At 33.6% G+C, this 23,472-nt stretch overlaps 1 protein-coding gene across 2 annotated transcripts; it reads left to right on the top strand.

The window, feature by feature from the left end:
• Positions 1-7,680: 7,680 nt before the first annotated feature.
• Positions 7,681-23,260, top strand: LOC106052725 (uncharacterized). 2 transcript variants are annotated; one of them, XM_056041988.1, is made up of 7 exons: positions 7,681-7,814; positions 8,564-8,695; positions 17,187-17,316; positions 19,955-20,082; positions 21,438-21,603; positions 21,965-22,113; positions 23,045-23,260. In XM_056041988.1, exons 2-7 carry the CDS (start codon positions 8,644-8,646, stop codon positions 23,101-23,103), a joined length of 684 nt encoding a protein of 227 aa, XP_055897963.1. In that variant the 5' UTR covers positions 7,681-7,814; positions 8,564-8,643; the 3' UTR covers positions 23,104-23,260. The 2 variants fall into 2 exon arrangements, with proteins under 2 accessions (XP_055897963.1, XP_055897964.1); XM_056041989.1 differs by lacking the exons at positions 7,681-7,814; positions 8,564-8,695 and adding an exon at positions 15,572-15,623.
• The last annotated feature ends 212 nt before the right edge of the window (positions 23,261-23,472 follow it).

The following is a 23,472-nucleotide window of genomic DNA, read 5'->3' as shown; positions in this document are numbered from 1 at the left end:
AGTTAAATAATTATTGTTGTAAGTGTTATTGACTTATTTAAAAAATCACTTCCACAGCCTTATAGATTTTAATGTGTTGTGTTTACTGAGCACTTTGTCTCTGTCAAGACTCTTTTTTCTTCTCTAATATACGTATGCGTACTTCAATGCTAATTACTAAATGTACCCAAGGCCTTGGCAATATCGTAACGACACATATAACGACAGAATAAAGATTCAGAACGCCAATTCACGGACATATAACATGTTATTACATATGTTGTAAACTACCACACCAACAACCACCCAAACAACTACAATAGAGGAAACAATAGAAACAACAGTGGCAATAACACCAACACCCATAGAGAGGAAAATGTAGCCTACATGCAAGCAAATAAGTCCAAAATAAAAGTCTTTCCATCCTATGTTAATTCTAAAGAAGTAGGATCAATTCGCGACAGTGGAGCCACGGCAATAATAGTTAAAGCCTCTTTAGTCGAACCAGGACAGTATCTAGAAGATACAGTAAAAGTCACCTATGCAAATATACAAAAATTCGATATTTGCAAGACCGCTAAAGTCCTAATAGAATCACCCTGGATTACAGGAGAACTAGAAGCCATAGTCATGGACACCCCAGCACAAGATCTAATAATAGGCAATGTAGATGGTGTAAAAGATCCAACACTAGAAGAAGTTATGCAATGGGCGGAAGATAGACAAAAATATCCCCTATTTAAACATGAGGCACTATTAGCTCAAACCAGATCACATAAAAAAATAACACCAGAAATAGAATGCCCCACTGTATTACTCAATGAAATAGGCATAACTAGGGAGGAACTAATAGCTATGCAGAAAAATGACACCACAATACAAGACCTCTTAAGCAAAGATTATAACAAGATAAATTTAAATAACCACCATATAGAAATAAACAACTTAGCCATTAGATATAACAGGAAAGAAAACTGTACTAGACTTCAAATCCTGATCCCTAAAACTTTAAGAGCTAAAATATTAAATATGGCACATGATGACCCCACAGCAGGACACTTAGGAAAAAAGAAAGTATATGCTAAGATAGCCAACAAATTCTTCTGGCCAAAGATGGGAAAGGACATTAAGAACTATGTAAACAGTTGCACAGAATGTGCCAAACAAAAAACAGTAACTAGAGCCCCATTAGAGAAATCAGATAAATCTCACTATTTTTGGGACAAAATTGCCATGGACATAATGGGACCCCTAACAACCAGCAGTAAAGGGAATAAATATATTTTGGGTATCATTGACATGTCCACTAGGTGGGCAGAGGCATTTCCTCTAAAAGATATAAAGGCTATTGACATATGTAATTGCTTGAAAACACTTTTTCTTAAATTTGGATTCCCTAATAAGTTACTGTCAGACAATGCATCAAATTTTAAGTCCCACCTTAACCAAGCATTTGCAGAAATGACTAACATCCGCCTAGTCCATAGCACTATCTACTCACCACAGGGAAATGGGGTAATAGAGAAATGGAACAGAACTGTAAAACAGATGATATATAAGCTAGAAAGAGACTCAATGAGTACCTGGGACCAGACTCTTAGCTATGCTATATTTGCCTACAACACTAGCATCCATGAAACCACCAAATTCAGCCCCTATGAGCTTGTATTTAACAGAAAACCTAAAGGACCGTTAGAGTTATGGGCTGACAACATGTTAGACTTAGAAAACATAGAACAGTACCATCCTTGGATAATTCAGACCAAACAACAGCTTAGACAAGGAATAAAACTAGCAGAGATAAACATGGACAAAAATCTAGAAAGGCATAGGAAAATAAAAAACAGAAATAGAAAACTAAGAACACTAAATGTAGGTGACCAAGTTTTTGTTAAGATAGAAAACAAACACTGTAAAGATAAGAATGAGGGACCATTTAAAGTTATAGAGAGAATTAATAACAAAGTGTACATCATTGATAAAGATGGTAGAGAATGCAAACTCAATATTGACAAACTTGTTAAATTGGATAAGAGACAAATAACTGACACAGACATAATTGAACTTGATGTAGAAACCAAACACAATATACAAGAACATATAGTAAGCACCATAAACACCACACACAACAGTAGTCCAAACATTGAAAATGATATGTTACAGAATTTGACAGTTAAATATAGTGATGTAATTACACAAAAGCTAGGATGTACCAATCTGATAGAACACACAATAAAACTCAACAAAGCACTACCAACTAAGACAAAAGCCTATAGTATCCCCAAAGCATATGAGGACTTAGTTAGAACAGAAATGACCAACTTAATTAAAGATGGGAAGATAGAGAGATCAGAAACATGTAAATATGCATCACCCATGGTCATTGTAAAAAAGAAAGACAGTGGAGTAAGAATTTGCTGTGACTTTAGAGAAATAAATAAATGCACAGTCATAGACCCAGAACCCCTACCAGACACTGACAGCATAATTACAACTTTAAGTAAATCATCCCTATTCACAACAATGGACTTAAACAGAGGCTTCTGGCAGATTAAAATGGACCCTGACTCTAAGGAATATACAGCATTCAAATGCACTATGCCAGGCCTAGAAGGTATCTATGTCTGGAATGTCATGCCATTCGGCTTAATAAATAGTACAGCCACATTTCAGAAATGCATGTCAAAATTATTAGAAGGCATAAATAAGGTATTGTCTTATGTAGATGACATTTGTGTTTTCACCAACTCACAACAGGAACACATTTATGTACTAGAGCAAATATTTTCAAGACTAAGAACACACAACATGACATTAGCCCCCAAGAAATTAAACCTAGCTAAGCCTGAAATCCAATTCTTAGGATATTGCATTACCAATGACAAAATTACACCCACTGAAACAAACCTAACAAAGATTAAAAACATAAAAGAACCTAGGACTAAGAAAGACATGAGATCATTATTAGGACTTTGCAACTTTTATAGAAAGTTTATTCCAAATTATGCACAGATAATTGAGCCCCTTGTTGAATTTACTAAAAAGAAGCATGGAAACACAATTTGTATAGATGAAAAAAGTAGACTAGCATTAAGCAACTTAAAAGATAAATTTAATGAGAAACTAGAATTAGCCAGTATTGACCCAACATCAACACTATCACTATACACTGATGCCTCCAACACTGGTATTGGGGCATGCCTACTACAGCAAAGGGAGTCATTTTTTAAGCCAATAGTACACATCAGTAGAACACTGTCTGAAACAGAAAGAAAATACTCAGTGATTGAGAAAGAATTATTAGCCATTGTATGGTCAGTTGTAAAACTCAAGAATTACTTGTTAGGTAGATTTTTTAGCATTAAGTGTGATCACAAACCATTACTGGCACTAAAAAGAAAAGATCTAAAAAATGACAGGATAAACAGATGGACACTCATTCTCTAAGATTACAAATTTGATTTAGAAAGCATTCCAGGACATGAAAATGTAATAGCTGACTTTTTATCCAGATACATAATACATGAAAATGAAACAAGTGAAAATAATGACATTAAACACATCAGCCAGGACATTCTGATAGAATAAATAACCAGTACAAAGCACTTAGAAACAAGCAGTAGTAGTCAACTTAGTTAAATTAACATTCTACACATTTTGCAAATAGGTCATGACACTTTATTGTTACACTTTTCTTTTGGGTCATGATGACATTTATGCTTATGATCAATAACAGATCATCTATTTTCTACTCATTGTATTTTATTGTCAACTTGTAATATGACAAATGCCAGATGTGTTTATTTTGTGTGTATATATTGTATTTCATTACTGATTGTGCACAGCAATGTAAACAATGAGATGTAAACAACAGTGAACTACTTGAACTGTTGACCTGAATCTTTTTTTTCATAACAACTCACAGACGTAAATATTGTCTAAAATTTTTTACATACCTGAATACTACAATGAATGTTTATAAACATGGAAATTTGTTTACTATTGTACTTCAATACTACACTCAGACTATTTATAGTAGTCTTATGCAAGGTCAACCTTGAACTGGATTGACATGTATCTGAAAATTTTTTTTTATTTTATTTTTCTTGATGATGGCAAAACTTAGAATTATATTTTGACACAGCACATCACAGTTGTAAATAAATATGAAATTTTTTTTTCTGTAATAATCTTGAGTAAATTTACTCAGTGTGTCAAATGATACACATTGATAATGTTGTGCATCTACAATTATAGTAAAACATTGGATGTGGAATAACTTGTATATTTTTTCCTTTTTTATATTGAGTAGCATGTGATTGTTTGTACAAATTTTTTTCAGTACAAATGTATACATAAAGTTTGTTAACACTTGATGGAGGTACTTTTCATTACAATTAATGTTACATTTCAGTGATTTTGCTCTCAGTGAATTAAGTATATAAATGATTTTTTTTTGGACTCAGTAATTTATATGATGTTATACATAATTACTAAGATTATATAAGATGATATGAGCAATTGGAGTGAACTTACAGCACTTGATAGAATATTGGACTAAGCTCATATATATTTGTACAGTGGTATTAATGTAAAATATATTTGTCAAAGATTTTTGGTCAAAAATCTTTTTGGAGTGTGGGGCGTATGTCACAGTCCAGTTTTAGAACCTCTGTGACATGAAGTGACACTCAGTCACCTATTGTAACATTCCGTGCGGGTAAGCACGAAGTTATGTGAATAAGTTAAAGGACTCTGAAATAAGGGTAAAAGTTAGTTAGTGAAGAACTCCAGCAGAGAGTGGATGTACGATTTTCTCTGTCTGTAATATGAATGAATATTAATGTATTTGATTTAATGTTAACTTGAGAGTTTTCTTTGGATTTATATTTTGAACATTTCATTGATGTGATTACTTATTCCACATGGCATGGACAGCCAGTATTTATTGGTGTATATTTTGTGACGGCTGAAGTCGCCAGTATTTTCTGTAATTTATCCTATATATAATAAACGTTAAGTCTGCTACCAGTGTGTTCATTAGTGATTATAAATGTTGTCATTGGAGACTTTAGTATATTAGTAATGTTGCGCACTTGCAAATCTAGTGCGTCTAATAAAGTACATCGTTAAGAGGAGTATTATAGTCGTACCAGAAGAGGTACCTACAACACACGGACACACCCACGCCGCTACGCCTACAGCCAAGACCAGGTAGCGACATCCCCTCTCTCTCTCCCCGGTAAGCGTTATAAAAGTCATCTCAGGCGCTATTCGGTCCTCACTGGCATAGTGTAAAGTGGCTGGCAGAAGATGGACTATGAAAGAGACGGAGAGCTCTCACGTTAGAGGCAGAGAAAACCTTCGTAGAGGAGAGAAGCAGAAGATGTAAAGAGAACTTAAAAAGATACTCGGTGGACTACGGCTTTGTCTGTATAACGTATGTTAAAATATAGGTCGCAATTAGGTCTGCAAAGCCATGTGAAACAAAAACAACAACAACAAAAACAACAACAAAAACAACAAAAACAACAACAAAAACAACAACAACAAAACACCAAAAACAACAACAACAAAAACAACAACAAAAACAACAACAACAAAAACAACAACAAAAACAACAACAAAAACAACAACAAAAACAACAAAAACAACAACAAAAACAACAACAACAAAAACAACAACAAAAACAACAACAACAAAAACAAAAACAACAAAAACAACAACAAAAACAACAACAACAAAAACAAAAACAACAACAACAAAAACAACAACAAAAACAACAACAACAAAACAACAACAAAAACAACAACAAAAACAACGACAAAAACAACAACAACAAAAACAACAACAAAAACAACAACAACAAAAACAAAAACAACAACAAAAACAACAACGACAAAAACAACAACAACAAAAACAACAACAAAAACAACAACAAAAACAACAACAACAAAAACAACAACAACAAAAATAACAACAAAAACAACAACAAAAACAACAACAACAAAAACAACAACAACAAAAACAACAACAAAAACAACAACAACAAAAACAACAACAACAAAAACAATCTAATAAAAGAGACACTTCAGAACTAGACAGAAAAATAAATTAGTGATAATACTGAAAGGACTGAACTATAACAAAAACGACGAAAAAAAACAACCTAATAAAATACTCAGAAAGACACAAAGATAAAGGCACGTTTATATTCCTATTTGTTAGGGCTAAACATGTAAGTTCTCATTTTTCCATAGTATCATTAGACTTATAAAGGCTTGAGCGTAGCATGGTTTGCCAGAATCAGGCATGGAAACAAATGACTGAACAGTCTTTAAGTCTCTACTTAACATGCACTATTAGATTAACACTCAGATACGGGTAGGACATATTTATTTTCACTTTTGAAGATTTTGAAGCAAAACATTAGAATATTAGTAACTATAAAAACAAAAGGGAGCGACACAGCATACAGAAATAAATAAACTTGTTTATATTGGCACGTAGTAAGTGCATATGACCAGTGGGGGGGGAGGGGGTATCTAGGAGCTGGTTTTCCGTGCTGCCTTTAGGCGCGTTAGAGGGTGTCGAACCTCGAGCCCCCTTCTAGGTAGCCAAGCCAAGCCAAGCCAAGTTCAAGCGCACTTGGCCTCTCGACCACGCTTCCCACAGATTATTAACAGAAAACCAATCACTCTATTAGTTGTATAAATGATGTATTGTATTTTTTTAGCGGCCCCCGTAATGGGCAAAAGCCGCTTTTAGGTTTGTGCAAAATATCCACCTATCTAAGACTAAGACTAAGACTAAGACTGCTTTATTGATCCTTACGGAAATTTGTTGTGATTACAAGGACTCTTTTCTCATATAAAGACAACACAACAGAAACATACACATAAATACAACAGACAACATAAAGAGTTCATTCAGCGACTACACACTGGTATCTTGGTGCATTTCATGTTCCCTGATCAATGAGTGGCGGTGATAGAGTCTGACCGAGTGAGGTACGAACGAGTTTTTGTACCGCTCCGTTCTTGTTTTGATTGACAGCAGTCGCCCACTTCGCGACGACCTGGCGTAGTTCTGATGGAGCGGGTGGCCGTTGTCTTCCAAGATTTTTTCGATTTTTCTTAGGCACGTTTGTTCAAAAAGTTCCTTTAAATGTGGTAATGTTGTGAGTGTAATTTTTGATGCTTTTTTAATGATGTTTTCTAGACGTTGCAACAGTTTAGATGAGGCGTTGCCTTGCCAACTACTTATTCCGTATGTTAGCAGATTTTGTAAAGTTGCGCCGTAAAATGTCTCAAGGATCTTCTTGTTTAATTTAAAACTGTTGAGTTTGTATAGAAAAAAGAGTCGCTGGGCTGTTTTCTTTGTCAGAGCTCCAAGGTGGTCTTCCCATGAAAGCTTGTTGTTGATGATAACGCCTAGATATTTATATGCCTTTACTTGTTCTATAGATGTAGTGTTTATTTGCAGTTCACGTATAGTTTGTTTTTTCTTTCTAAAATCTATTATAAGTTCTTTAGTTTTTGTTACATTCAGTTCTAGAAAATTGTCGGTGCACCAGTTTGTAAACTCTTCTATCGAGCTTCGATACTGAGTTTCGTCTCCTGAAATAAGACCGACTATAGCAGTATCATCAGCGAATTTCATGAGTTTAACTGAGTCATAGATGCTTCTTATGTCATTAGTGTAAAGAGTGTATAGTACAAGAGAAAGCACACAACCTTGTGGAGCACCCGTTCATAGTACTCGAGTTGACGATTTGGTGTTGTTGACTTTAACATACTGGGACCGTTGGGTTAAAAAGTTTAGAACCCATGCTTGTAAGTAAGGGCTTATATTTAAGTTACTCAGTTTGTTTATCATTAGATGTGGCTGTATGGTATTGAAAGCCGAGTCTGTTCATCTCTCCTTTTTGCCCGTCTGTCACACTCCACCTTTCTGTCCTCTTGTGTTAGACTTTGTCCTCCTTTCTGTCCTCTCGTGTTAGACTTTGTCCTTCTTTCTGACCTCTTGTATTAGAATTTATCCTCATGTTTGTCCTCTTGTGTTAGACTCTGTCCTCCTTTCTTCTACTATTTGCTTACACTTTGTCCTGTTTTCCGTCCTCTTGTGTCAGACTTTGTATTTCTTTCAGTGCTCTTGTGTTAGAATTTGTCCTCCTTTCTGTTGCCTTGTGATAGACTTTGTCCTGCTTTCTGTCCTATTGTGTTTAACTTTATCTAATTTTCTCTCCTCTTGTGTTAGACTGTGTCCTCCTTTTTGTCCTCTTGTGTTAGACTTTGTCTAATTTTCTGTCCTCTTGTGTTAGACTTTGTCCTCCTTTTAGTCCTATTGTGTTAGACTTTGTCCTCCTTTTAGTCCTATTTTGTTAGACTTTGTCCTCCTCTCTGTTGCCTTGTGTTAGACTTTGTCTAATTTTCTGTCCTCTTGTGTTAGTCTTTGTTCTCTTTTCTGTCATTGTTTTGTTGTTTTTTTTCCCCTTTCTTTTGTTTCTGTATGAAAAAATCTTTTAATCCTATTTCTCAATTAATTACACAAATTGAATTAGCAAACTCTTTATATAATGTAGTTATCTAACACGGGAGGCAAACCTTGGCTTCAACTTCAAGCTCTAGCTGTGTATTTTTGGTGTGTTGCTTGAAAAACAAAATGCATCGTCTTCTACTGCTGTGTTGTATATCTACAGTACTAACTATTTCTGGTAAGCATTTTTGTCAATCATTCTGTACAGTGAACTTCTTCTTCGTTCTCATTTTACATGTCGGAGGGCTCAGATCAGTAATCCTCTATCTGAGATGAACTGCGCAGTGGTTTCCAGATCAGGCAGTTCTCTGTATAGTTTTTCTTTTATAGGAGGGTTTTGGGGCGTTAGTCTTCTTCGGGCCTCTTGATATAGTATGAAGCTTTGAGGACATGTTCAGCATTTTCTGGTAATGCTCCACAAGGACAGCTTTCGCTCGTCCCCACAGTAAACAGTGAACATTTTTATTCCATAACATACCCAGAGAGTTCCTCCAGGGTCCATAGAAGTTGATTTTCATTTATTCGATTATAACTGCAATAGTCAATTGTCTAGGTCAGTGATGCCCAAAGTACGGCCCGCGGGCCATAACCGGCCCGCGATGTTGTTCCATCCGGCCCGCCGAAGCATCGGCACAAAAGTAGATAATCCTCCCCCTTTAAAATAGTTGTAAATGTATTTTTACCTTCGTTAGGGCCTTTAACGAGTGGGCGATTATGAGTTTATGAAGTGGAACTCTGATTGTAGAATCTACCAGGAAAAGAGAATGGATCTTTTTATTGTGGAACATGATAATAAGCCAACATATTTGTTTTGTAAAGAGAGGCTGGCTGTTTCAAACAAAAAAAAACACGTATAGCGACATTGTAAAACAAATAAAGGCCTTCTTGGTTTGAGCCGCGTCTAAAAGATTGGTTAAACTACGCCTAGAGATTGGAGGACCGATGAGAATATTTACCGAAAAGAGACAAGAAAATAAGTTGGTAATAAAGTTAGCTAAAATGTTGCTCACATTTTAAGTAGAGAAATGAAACTATTTTAAGACGCGTAAAAAATGATAGGCTTTAACTATCCCATTAATTAATGTAAGTACTAGATCCAATAGTTTCAGGTGAATTTTGATTTCATTTTTCGTACCTTTTTTGTTGATGTGGCCCGCGACACGCGTTTCGAAAGTTAAAATGGCCCACAGGTCGAATTAGGTTGAGCATCACTGGTCTAGGTGATAAAGTAACTTTAATTGCAATATGTGCGTTTATTAAATTAAATTATATTTTATTTTTGCTTGATAATTATATCAGTTCTCGAAGTTGAGCCTAACAGACACACCATACACACCCTGTTGTACATAAATTAATAAACGATGTGTATGATTATTTAAAAATTAAACTGTACATTTAATTCAAAGATACGTACAAATACATATGACATGATATAAAGCTAATAATTCATAATTTCAGTCCAATTAAATACTTAAATAGTATTAAAAAAATAAAAACCTTATAGTATGTTGTCTGATAACATTGACGGCTGTTTCAACCACAAAGTCTTAGATCTACAATAAACATGTTAAGGCTTATAGATTTAAATAAAAGTATTAAAAATCTAATTAGAATCTTTAGTGCCTATAAAGATGAAAGCAGATTCTATGAACGCACGCTCGAGTCTAGTAGAGACCCCAGTATTTTAAACAAAAGTTGAGGTCTTGCTGGAAGACTAGTTCAACATGAATTATTGTTTTGAAATTGTCGAGTCCATTGAATTCCTTGAAGATCTGGAAATGCTTTCCAAATTGATTCTACATTGAACAAACTTCTTTTTTGATATAGATATAAACATAACTTTTATAGACAATATATACACAGCTTTCATCTGCAATTTATATGCAAGTAGAAATCACAAACGAACTATTAATATGGTGAGCAATCTAAACCTAATATAGATCTAGTATATTGAATATATATGTTGTAAATAATTATATTACGCGTAGTCCAACGTAAATTAGGAAACACGGATCCCCAGCTTGTCAACACTCTTCAACTCCCACCCCCCCCCCTCCCCATTTATGACTCCAACTGTGTGGACTTACATATATAAATAGTTAACTCTTTCTCTCCGTAATGATTTTTCCCCGTTTGAAGGAATTATTCTTTTTACTTATTACTATTTCACTCCCCTGTTATGATTAAGCTTCAATAGCTTTGTCGTTCGTTATCAGGAAATGTTTTATTTGGTATAGAATTAAAGGGAAATGTATGCTCTTTTTATATAACACTAAATCATGTTTATAAAATGAAACATTAATTTAATTTAATGAGGTCTAATCAACGATGATATCGTCAATTAGGAGAAAAAGATTTAAACTAGAATATCCGTAAGCCAATAGGAACAAATTATCCGCTATAGTTTCACTGATGGTTTCATGAGAATCTATTCATCTAATAGCAACCCGCACACACATTCCATAACAATTTTATAAGAAAATACCGTCGATACTCCAAGGAACATTCGAAAAGTCTACGCCTCTGCTTGATAATTTGATTTCATATATTGCCCCATGCTTGGAACGTAATAAATTCTCACACGCGAGTTTTGAATTAATTAGTTCCCAGCTCATTTATTATAATTATACCATAGTTATATGCAAACCTCTCTCAATGGCTGTTTGGAAAAAAATATACGTAACACGTGGACTTAAATCTTCTAGAATAGATTTATACATGAGCGACAACAGGATTTTATTTTGAGTGGGGGGTGGGGATAAGTTGAAGCAGGGTAAAAAAAAGTCTTAAAAAAATGAATTGCATATTAGTTATTGAGCAAGGAGAGGGACCATGACACATAAGTCAGCCATGATTCCTTTATCTAAGGGCCAGGAATACGCCCGGATAGGAAATTCTGGTGTTGCTGTAAAGCGGCTAAAAACACACAGGAGGCAAAAGTTCAGGGTAATCGATATTACAAAAAAGAGATCAGCTTCATACACGAAGAATTGATTAAAAAAAAAAACCTTGTATGCTATAGTGTTCATATGTCCTAGAAATACACAAGAAGAAGGCCTACAAAAGATAACACCGGATAACCATTTTTTAATGAAAACAAAATTTAAGACTATGTCTTTCACACTTTGCTTAACTATTGTGATAATTTTTGACTCAATTTTTTTTTGGAAGCCTTTCCCGGATCTATACAAATTAAGATAAAAGCGCTTGTGATATTTCGGGTTAGAGTTAGTCACTGCATATATGTCACTCGTACAGGTTAATTTGCCTCTGGTTTCAAACACATTATAAACCTTTAGTCAACTCAAATCTTTCTGTCTGTTAAAAAGCTTGTACACGTTATTTGTCACCCAATCTCGGATCAAGCAGAAATTGTGCATAATCATTTCTTGAACCTGACGATCCGAGAATCAATAAAAACAACAGCTATTAGATAAATAACAATTGTTGTTTTTTTTTGGTTTGGTATCAAACAAGGGAAACTAATCGTACTTGACAGATGTGTCTATAAGGGGAATTAGTGCCCTTGAAGGGGATTGAGCCCAAAGTTTAAATTCAAGTCTATTTAAAAAAAAATGGATTAAAAAAGCTCTCACGGTGACATCGTACAGAAGTCTCGCTGTGGTCAAATTTGTATGTGTGTCTAACATTTGAAACTAAATAGTGTGTATAAATACTCACGTCGTCGTCCTGGGAGTCCACCATTCTAAAACCCAAACCCAACAAAAAACTTAAGGACAAAACCTCCACAAATTACGACCTAGTTTTTTTTTAAAGGTCAAAGGATAATAACAGTGCTGGAGCTGACTATTCACCTGGTGTTTAAAAGTGTAGGCCACAGATAGGATTGCACAAGGTCTAATATGAAATCACCGAATGTAAAGAGAAGCGACTTTATACCAATATGTTAACGTATTCTAGATCTGGTTTGTAATGACTGGGTGACATTTCAGCCTAGTGAATGAGTGTGTGAAGGCCGTTATTAGTGGTAGCACATAAAAAACTAAAAAAATTGCGAAATATTAAAAGTACGTACTGTAGAGATCTATCTATTTATCTATCTATCTATCTATCTATCTATCTATCTATCTATCTATCTATCTATCTATCTATCTATCTATCTATCTATCTATCTATGTATCTGTCTGTCTGTCTGTCTTTGTCAGTGTATAGAAAGCAACTCAACAGCAAGGGAACAACGACAATACAAATTTTAAATAAACAAAACAAGGCCGATATCAACAACCTCCATCATCGAACTTCGTCGTCCTCTCTCCCCATTCATTTAGTCACATCCATAGTGCCACTTAAGAACATGCTTATTAAAATCTATTAATTTCGCGTAATCTTTTGCCTAACGGACGCTGTTCTACCCATACTAATTGACGCCCTTACATCTGTTCTTATTCAGAAGTTTGTTTTTTTTTATTTTCCTGATATACTGTCTTAGAACTTTTCAATTAATCATTATTAGTAGTTTTGGGCAGTTTTTCACTTTGCTGCTTATTTTTAGAACGGGGAATAGACGCTCTTAGTTTTGTGTGGTCTGTCCGTCCGTCCGTCCGTCCCGTTTAGATCTCGTAAACTATCTCATAAACTAGAAAAGATATTAAAATCCTACATTATGATATTTTAGACCATTCAGTGTTCTGATGCAAAGGCTATTTTTTTTTCTGAAAGGGAAAAAAAATAATTTTTTAAATCAACTAAGCAAGCAGTTTTTTTTCATAAAAATATATAATTGTTTACAAGTATTCACTGTTAGTAACAAACAAACTCTATTTTGTAAGGGACATTACTATTTACCATATTTCTAACACATTTATGCAAACGGTTTCAGATTTTTTGTCAATTTTCTTTTTACAGTTGCATTGCTAAGTTAAATAATTTCTGTCATGTTAATTATTACATGTACAAAAAATGTTTACTATTATTTTTAAAGAGCAAAAAATCTATTCATTATGCATATAAAAGGAACATAATTTAAAACAACAATTAATAAGTAGTTTTTTTCATTTTATCGCTTGAACTACTAGTGATGGCATTCTCCACACCAAAAGAAGGGGAGATTTTATAATTTTTTTTTTAAAGATGCTTTAAATAAGACTTTGACCCTTTACAGAACAATTAGATCAATTAGAAAATCATTATATGACATTAGTTAGGCCAGGTTCACATCGAACTTCTCCTTCATTTTCACGGTAGTTTCACCTATCCCTTGAGCTGCTGGGCCATCACACAAGATCTGTCAACCTTTTTTCTACATTCTTCTCTGTCATTTGCCTTTGATAGAATTTTATTCTGATATTCTGTTTGAATATTTTGAAACCTGTCTTTTTATCTGCCTGGGGGGACCACTTAGGGGAACCGATTAAGAGTTTGTGTTTCCATAGAAACTTTTTTTTAAACCTTGTTATTTTTTCGATTTGTCGTCAGTTTGTTTGTACGACTGTCAACTTTTTCTCTCGTGGCTAAAATGAATCTTTAGAAAGAAAAAATTAGTTTAAAAAAATGTTGCGCAAGCCTCCGACTCCTCCTGGCCTGGCTCTGCCTAACTTTGCTGCTAGGTTTTAGGAGAAGCCCTTAGCTCTGACTTACACTGGCTTTACTCGCTCACTATGAGAAAGTACTATGTTTGTAAGAATTTTAAAACAAATGACATTGACTAGTGTAGGCACTGTACTGTAGAACCCAAAACTGGTAGTATCAAGGAAAGTCTCCTGCCATATTTTTCTTTAAGGCAGTGTTTCCCAAACTGTCTTTAACGGAACCCTTTAAAAAAAAAAGCTTATCGAAAGGGAAAGAACTCCGCCCTTAAAACTATATCCATCAATAATTTACCAGTTATTTCCCATTTTAGATTCTAATCTAAATAATTAATTACGAAAAAAAAATCTAATTGACTAATAAAGTATATTTGTTTATTGATTCATGTTTTGTTAGGTGCAATCAATAATTTTTAAAAGTATCATGTTGATTGAAAAATGCGTGTGGGAGAAATAACATTAACAATAATTTAAAGGGACTAAACCCAACAAGTTTAGCTATATATGTGATACTAAAGTATTAGTTTCCCTTGTTACTGTTTAAAACAATGTAATTAAGTGTCTAATTGGTTCCTATTTAGTGATTCATGTTTTTTTTTCTATGCCAATAAATACTTGTGCAAAGTTTCATTTTGATAAGAGAATGGGTGTGAGAGAAAATACGTGAACACACTTTGTATCACGAAGAAAGACAAATAGACATACATTTAGATCGACAAACAGAGTAAGGTAATATAAGCTGTGGTAAAATAGAATGTGCGAAGTGTTTGAACCCTAATGCTGATAGAAACACGTAACATACCGGTAGTTAAAAAATTGTTAATCGCTTCTATATCTATTTATTTCTTGTAATGCTTCAATATTGGAAGGAATCTTACTAGTGACCGTTTCACAATCAAGTTCTTGAATTAATAGTCCAGCTCATGATTCCAGAAGGAAATGTCGACTGGAACTGCTACAGAAGACGATGCGCTAAATGTCCCTGTATGGCTATTTTTTTTTTAAATAAACTCCTTACAGATTGCAAAGAAACATTTAAGTGCGGGAATTTCCGCTGAAGCTTGTACGAAATGAAAAGAAGAAAGCCAAATTAAATTTTAAGATGATTATATTTTGAAAAATTAGGACGGTCAAACCAGAGTTTACACTATGTGGCCAGATAGTTAGTATTTTTTTCCCAAAGATATACATAAACTGTCAGATTTCTGGGATAAAAAGATTGAGCTGTATTCGAAAAACGAATCCGGCTTCCACCCATTGTACTTTCTAAATTTATTAAGAGTTTACAAGCTAATAGGAGGATTAGCAATAATTCTTGAATACTTTAAAAGGTTGTTTAGAGAGATGACATTGTATGAGTTTCATTACATGGAAATTGTTTGCTTTCATTTCTAGTGTGGTTAGTACACGAGAGTCACATAGTAAATAAAGGTTCCGCTTTTTTTAAATTCTCAGTGCATAATTATTATTAATTATTGAGCTTCTAGTTGAGAAAAAAAAATGTGTACTATAAAATGTACAAGCTAGTTACTCTAGTTGTAGCGGCTTTTGCTTTTTGTGGTAAGACGATATAAAAAGATCAAATAGTATAATTGATATAGTAATATTTCGTTTTTTAATTATGTCTTTTTTGCTTTCTTTTAATTCATTTCATGTCTAATGCCAACTTGAGGTTATTAACCCTTTAAACGCGTTTGGTGGTTTAGTCTCAAAACACTAGAATTGTAAAAAAAAAAAAAAAAGGCTCAGCACTTTAAGGGTTAAATAATGTTCATTTTTGGAGATATTCGTAATGTCTTTTTTTTTTCGAAACTCAAGTCAACTTTAAAATGTGTTTGTTTGTTTTTTCTTTTAGAGCATAAAGTTACAGTTTAAAAAATATTTTAATTAGATTTAAAATTACATGTTTTCTTTTTTTTTTTTTTTTATAGAAAAGGACTTAAAATGGACTTGAATAGTATTTAATATATCATTATGCATCGTACGGTTTGTTGCTAGCAGAGTGGCTAAACAGTCGTATTTTAACAATTCTCAAATAAATTAGCTGTTTAAAACTAAAAGTAGTTACTTTTTATCAGAGTGCCCAACACACAAGGGAAAAAGACTAGGGCTTTCGTACTGATACTCCCATACTCTTTAATTGAAGCGGCCGTAACAAGTTGCTATCCTGTAATAAAACAAAAAAGTGTAATTGATGTCCTCAAAAAGAATTAACACATCATTGAATATAAAAGAGCCAAGGTAACCAAAATAAATGATCACCTTTTCCCAGGGTCAGTGATGTACACGTGAGTTGTAGTTCTATGTGACAATGAAACATTGACTTACAATTCTTGGTAGGGGAAATATAAGCTTCAGTTTGTATGAAGGTGTAAACAGCCACAGAGTTTTATTGTGCGCTTCCTGAAAGAATCTTTGTAATTTGAATGATGGCTCCCTGGTCGTGTAATATGCTCTCCGAACTGTCGTCTCAGTGTTTCCAGGTTAGAACCCGCCGCCTTACCCATCCTTCCTGCGGTAGGTTTGTGCTAGAATCCTGAAATCTGAAGAAGTATCTGAAACATTTAAGACTTACGTATTACATATAGTCTTCATGGGTAGTGTTTGCGATAGGAATCTTTCTTGTTCGATGTCAAAGTGTTTCTCACAATAGGCCAACTTAACATATAGTTGTTTAAAGGAATCTATTCGCTAATAATTTTTTAACAGTAGATGTGCTATGGACAAGTCTTCTTTACATCAACATATTATTTCATGTAAGAAAAAAAAATCCATCTAAAAAATTCAGTTTTCCCTGAATATGTGTGTTATCAGTAGCCTCCCTTTGACAGTAATTGGTGGCACAATGAATGCATCACTGCATTATATTAATAACTATGCTACGGAAGATGATTGTATCAAATATTCTGCCAAAAAAAAATAGGGACTTTAATTTTATTCCGTGTTATCGACACTGGTTCTTTGATTTCATTTGTCGATACTTGTACAAAATAGAATATTGTTGAACTTATCCCATTACATAAGATTGTTATTTGTTTTAAAAGTTCTATTATGTTTCAAATGTGACCAAGTTTAAGACAATACCTACAGAAGTATGTGTTTTAATTCTATACAAAAATACAGACACAGCGAATGTAGCCAAGAGAGATGAGCAGTGCACTGGGTTGTTACAGTGTGCTTCTTACCTGTCGGACTTGGAAACACCCATTTTTGTTTCCATACCAGATGAAGAACTATACGAACAGCTATGTCGGTAAGACAGACATTTCACGTGTTTATTTTTTGTATTTAAATGTGTCTTATAATTGTGGCTCTTTTTCGTATGAAGATTCTCTTATCTTATTTAATACAGACGTCACTTCAAAGAAGAAGGTGATTATGTCCTACGCGTGTTCCTAGTTAATCTAGCCATGCATGTTAGCCAATGACTTAAGGAGATCTATAAGTAGCTTCATTTTCGACGCATCCGGCTTTACAAATATTGACATTTCACAGCTAGGCATTACATTTTTTTTTCAACTTTTTAGCCATGCAGAATCATATCACTAAGCACTGAAACACTAAGACACTTACATTTCATTTAGTTGGCAATCAATATGTTTAATATAGCATCCTAGACATTGTCTTTTTATGTCCATTTCTTTCTACATCTTTCATAACTCTTTCTCTCCTAATTGACGATACCATCGTTGATTTGACCTCATTACATTAAAGTTATGTTTAATTTTTAACTTGAATTTGTATTATTTAAAAAGAGCATGCAATTCCCTTTAACTCTATACCAAATAAAACATTTTCTGATAACAAACAACAAAGCTATTAAAGCCCAATCATAACAGGGGTAATGAAATAGTAATGAGCTAAATAAAGGATCTTTCAGAACGTGGAAAAATAATTACGGAGAGAAAGAGTTAACCTTTTTTTTTACGTTCTTTACTTGCTACAAAACAAACTACATACTATCACATTGTATTGCTCTATATTACTTTATCTTTCTTTTTCTGTAACTACAAATTTAGAAAGTTTAACTTTACAAAAATCCCTATGAAAGAAAACAAAACAAATTGTAATAAAAACTACGCTATCGTAAGTGTGACTCAGCAGACTTTGCTAATATGGATTTTAGAAGACACAGCGGTCAGATCACAAAGAAATATTATGCCGAACGGACACTCAATCACTTAAGATTCTCGTCTATTTTTCATTGTCAGTTTTATTTTTGGTCCGTTCTTACGTGTTGTAACAAGCACACTTTTACCTTAAATCGGTATACACGGACACTCTAATGTACGAAGTAAAGGAATAGTACTCAGATTCGGACGTTACAAAATAAATCATATAAAGACAGAACGTGTATCCTCAATAAAATGAAATTTAAAATAAGGGGGGGGGGGGCAGTTGGGAAAGATATTTAAGAACACAACATAGTACCAGAAGAAACAGAACGATCTGTTAGTGAGTGTAACATCATTGCTTGAATTGAAGAAAAGTTTTTTCATTGGTAGTTACTTCTTTTTTTTTTCTTTTTTTTTTAAATATTATTGTCATTCAAAAATAAATGTTGCAGACTATTCTATAAAACTTTTGCTATGTCAATACATCATTACATTTTAAAATTTATCATTTTACTTCATTAGCAAAATCACATTTAAGGTCTATACCTAACTAGACCTATTTACGGTAGAGGGTCAATGCCTACTGGTGAATCGTAATTGGGGGTCGCCGAGCTAAAACGTTTGAGAAGCGCTTTTCTTGTTAATCAGTAATTAAAATCTACCAAGTCGTTGGTTTTCCTGGCTGATTCAGGCAACAAATCCTATGCTCTAATAGCACGATGGGAAAAAGGAGCACTAATGCAAATCCTTAATCGGCCTAGACCACTAAATTTAGAAAGTCTTCAGCAGAGAAGACTCAAAAGTAAAGTAGCAATTAAAAATAAAACACTGAACCATAATCTTCAATTACAAAAAAAATTTTAATAAAATACTCAGAAAGACACAAGGATAAAGGCACATTCCTCGTTCCATATGCTAGGACAAATTTGTACAAATGCTTCATAGTGCTATTAGAGCATGGAATGGATTGACTGAGCTAGCCAGGAAAACCAATAACTTGACAGAATTTAAGTCATTGGTTAACATGCATGACTTGATGCATAACACGTAGGAGGTAATCATCTTTTTTTAAAGTAACGTCTGTAATATATAAGCTAAGCAGATAAGAATCAAGGAAAGATGTGTACAAATACTCCTTCTCCCCTATTGCGATTAGAGCATGGAATGGGTTGCCTGAGCTAGCCAGGAAAATCAGTGACTTATAAGAGTTTAGGTCATTGATTAATATGCATGACTAAATGCATGACGCGTAGGACGTAATCATCTTTTTTGAAGTAACGTCTGTAATATATAAGATAAGACCATTGTGGGTCATGTATAATTGAACGTTTTGTCTGCCAAATAATGACGTAATTAAATAAAATGAATCTAATCCTCCGACAGGGCCGGCCTAAGATAATTGAAGGCCCAAAGTGAACTGAATTTGGTGGCCACAAACCAAATAGAAAAATGAAAAAAAATAACAGCGAAAAAATAAAAGTACGCGGTTTATATAAAACCTAGTCAGGCTAGTGTACTCCAACATAGGGGCTAAGTTTCACCATTTCATCTGGAAAGAATATTGTTTTCCAGTCCTTTTTGAAATCTCCACCAAACTAGAGACCCCAGGCACTTGCCTAGTTAGCCTTTTACTAAGCCCGCACATGGACACACAGGCACAATAATGAATTGTGCAATAAAAAAAAGAATATGTAAGATGTAAGATTATATATATATATATACATAGATTCTAAACAACAACTTACAAACCTGTTTCTGAACATTTCTTTTCTCCAGGAAAAACAATGACCTACAAACGTGTTTTGACGACAACAAAGATGACTGCGAAGATAACACTTTCTTAACCATGGTCATGAGAGAAGCTCAGGCGTTAAATTTCATTTGTTCGGCAGAGGGCAAAGAAGGTTTGAGAACAATTCTAGCTTGCATATATATACGTACACACTTTAAGTTTGTTGATTTGTCGATTCCAGGCCATAATGTGACCGTCTAAAACTATTTGGGGCATATTATACAAAATAAAATATTTTTTTTTTTGGAAACGATAAGACTGGCAGTCCTAAGAGAGAATTCATAAAAATTTAGTTTCTTGTGACAATACAGCCAACTTTATTACAACTTTATGCAATATCCATTACTCTTCTTAACAAAGTTTATGAAAGCTAAAAGATATAATTGATCATATCTATGCAGAAAGTCATTTACCATTTTTTGTCTAGTTGTATTTATCGAACTCGCTTTCATATACATTGTACTGCTTCCTATATGGCTGGTCTTTTGGGGAAAAATGTGCTCTTCAAATAAAACATTTCCACAACAATGTCAAACTTGAACTCAGAACACATTTCGCTTGCACGTTGTCTCCAGCTAATGCTGTCCAATATGTTTAACTCTATTATACATCTTGTTCCAACTTGGAGTATTTAGGGTGGTAAACAAGAAGGCCTTATGGCCAGCACAACGACTAACCGCTTTTTTTTCCCTAGCTACTCTTTAGAGTTTGGTGGACTTAAGAAAAATTTTCTGATATGATATTTGAAAAAAAAAATTTAAAAAGAAATGCTATCTAAAGGAAAGAACCGCTTGTTAATGAAAATCTGACAATTTACAGGGTTTAGCTCCCTATCTGCTTTATAAAGCAAAGCTAATTAATTAATAAATGATTAACTAATTGGTTAATATTTTTGGATTGATTTGTGTATTGTCCAAATAGAAGAATTATGCAAAACTTCAATGGATTCGAGAATGGAAAGTGGGTGAACAAAAAAACAACAAAACTTTATAAAGGGATTAAATTCATATATTTAACAAAATCTCTCATTAAGTAGCCTTTATTGCCCATATTTTGATATCAAACAAAATAAATAATCTCCAATAGTTAATTGACTAGTTTGCAAAAAAATTATTTACTGATTCAAGTCCTGTCACGTTCAATTAATAACTGTGCAAAGTTTTAAATTGATCCGTTATGGGAAATAGGATAAAATACAGACAGAGTCAGATGGTTTAAGCTTTGTAAAGAAAGAACTACAACATTTGAAATTTGATGTTTGCCAGCTTGTAAAACTCCCTAACTAGAAAAGTAATTTTAGATTTAAACGTATTTTGGCTACGAGGGTACTTTCTTGTACTTTGAGTAAGGGTTTTATCCCACCCCCCACCCCCCTAAAAAATCCCTAAATAAACAAGTGGTAGAGTAAAACATAATGTCCTCATATCTTGACGTCAAGTCGGAGGCAGTTAATATTTTCTTTACCAGGGCTAGATTCCATCTCAGACTCTCCATGTGTCAACGATCAAACCGCTCTCTTATCAGCCCAAGAAGGAATGGGCGAGTGCGGGCAAAATGTCGAGCTTGAGTTGCAGTTGGCCACTTCTACCGCCATTTCTAATGACGAAGGGATGGAGTCAGTCAATGTCTGTTCGTAAGTTAACTCTATTTTAAGTTGAACATAAAAAATACATGTTTTGCCAAAATACCTTTAGTGTATACACAAGTAAAACACCATTTATGTGAAGAAAGCGAAACAAGAATAAGACAAACTTCAATTTTTGAAATTTAAGGTATAGATAGGATTTATTGATAGTTCATAACTCATGGTTTCTAACATTTGTTCTTAAAATATAAGCATTCTTTTTTTAAACTGCATTCCTTTAGCGAAAAGCGGGACCCATGAATGGACCTGTCATGTCGCTAATGAGTTTGTGTAAAAGCATAACTCTTTTTGTAATGTTGTTATATTGAGTTGCAGGATTTATTTAATTCAAACTATCGTTTACTTACAGCTACTTAAATCAACTAAAAACTTGCATTCTGGAATCACTAAAAAATCACTGTGGCCAAAACTTTGGCAACTTTGCTAAAAGACTTGTGGACATTTACTGCCAGCCTTTTGCTGATCAGATAGGCTGTGGTCAACAAGCTCGTCAGATCCGTAAGTTATTTTTAAATTCTAAGATGGTTCATTAAATGTGGACTATTAAATATGTTCAGACGTCTTCTATTCGCCATAACAAACAAGGTTACAAAGACAGTTTGTGTGGAAACTCAAAATCGGCCCCGAAGTGGTCTACCTAGAGACTTCACCAGGATTCGAACACGGGACTTCCAGTTACAAGTGCTTTACCCCTCAGCCACAGAATCTCCATATATTCATTTATCATACATTTATATTTTTAAAAATAATAACTATTAACCTTATCTATACATTTAAAATTAATAACATATTCAATACAATAAAGAGCCTTAAAAAAACGTATAAAACGCATATTATACAAAATATTCTTAAGGAAAAAAATGAAAGTGCTTATTGAAATACATACTATCAATATTGTTACTTTAAAGTCACTATGATATTTATCTTATCTAGAATGTGATTAGTGATTAAATACTAATTATCGTTTTGTTCAGAATCTTTTTTGTAGGTAAGGTTAGGTGAAAGAAGGTTTCTGTGCTGAATGTTTGCGCTTCACATACACAACTCAGACTAAGTTGGGATTTAAACTAAATCTCCTTTGATAGATAGCCAAGCGGTTTCTCGCAGTAATTTATACATATTCAATATTAAGAAAAGGTCTTTGGTACGCAGTCGTCTTCATCTTTCTATGATAGACGTTTGTGTATAATGAGAAAATATAATAAGTATTGAGATAACTTTAAACTAACATACATACTTTTAAAAATGAATATTTTATTACGCCATAATTAATACGTAAATATATCTGAGACTTTTCTAAATTCAAAAGTGCTGGTAAGGCTAAAAATTATATATGAATAAAGGTTACAAAAATATACAATAAGTTTATTAAATTAGAAAAGTTTCACTTGTTGATTTGTGAAATGAAATGTTTTTAAAACCTCTTCAGGTACTCTGAAATCTAGACTCGTTCCCTTGATCATCTCTGGTGTCAGAAGAAGACGTTAAATGTCGACCAGCTTCACGGTTCAAATCTTTTGATGTCCTAGATTTAAAAAAATATGAATTAGTGAAAATATTCCTATTTAACTAAGTCCAATATATTTCAAAAATACTCTTTTCAAATATTTTTATCAAGGAATAAAATTTCGATAGCTAATAATTATTGCTGTGTTTTTGATATCTTTAAAAAAATACATTACTAAGAAGATATTTATAATTATTGGTTAGTAAGTACACTAAGCCATTACTAGATTTAGCAAGCTTAAAAAGGAAGGCGTAACAGAATAGCCCCTTCTCTATCCCATAAACGCTATAAAAATAATCTCAGATGCCATTTTGCCCTCACTGGCATTGGGTGAAGTAGCTGGCAGAAGA

Source organism: Biomphalaria glabrata, chromosome 9 (genome assembly GCF_947242115.1).
Source record: "Biomphalaria glabrata chromosome 9, xgBioGlab47.1, whole genome shotgun sequence".
Classification (NCBI taxonomy): Eukaryota; Metazoa; Mollusca; class Gastropoda; family Planorbidae; genus Biomphalaria; species Biomphalaria glabrata.
Note: the sequence above shows the minus strand (reverse complement) of the source record. Positions and strands in the feature narration are given on the sequence as shown.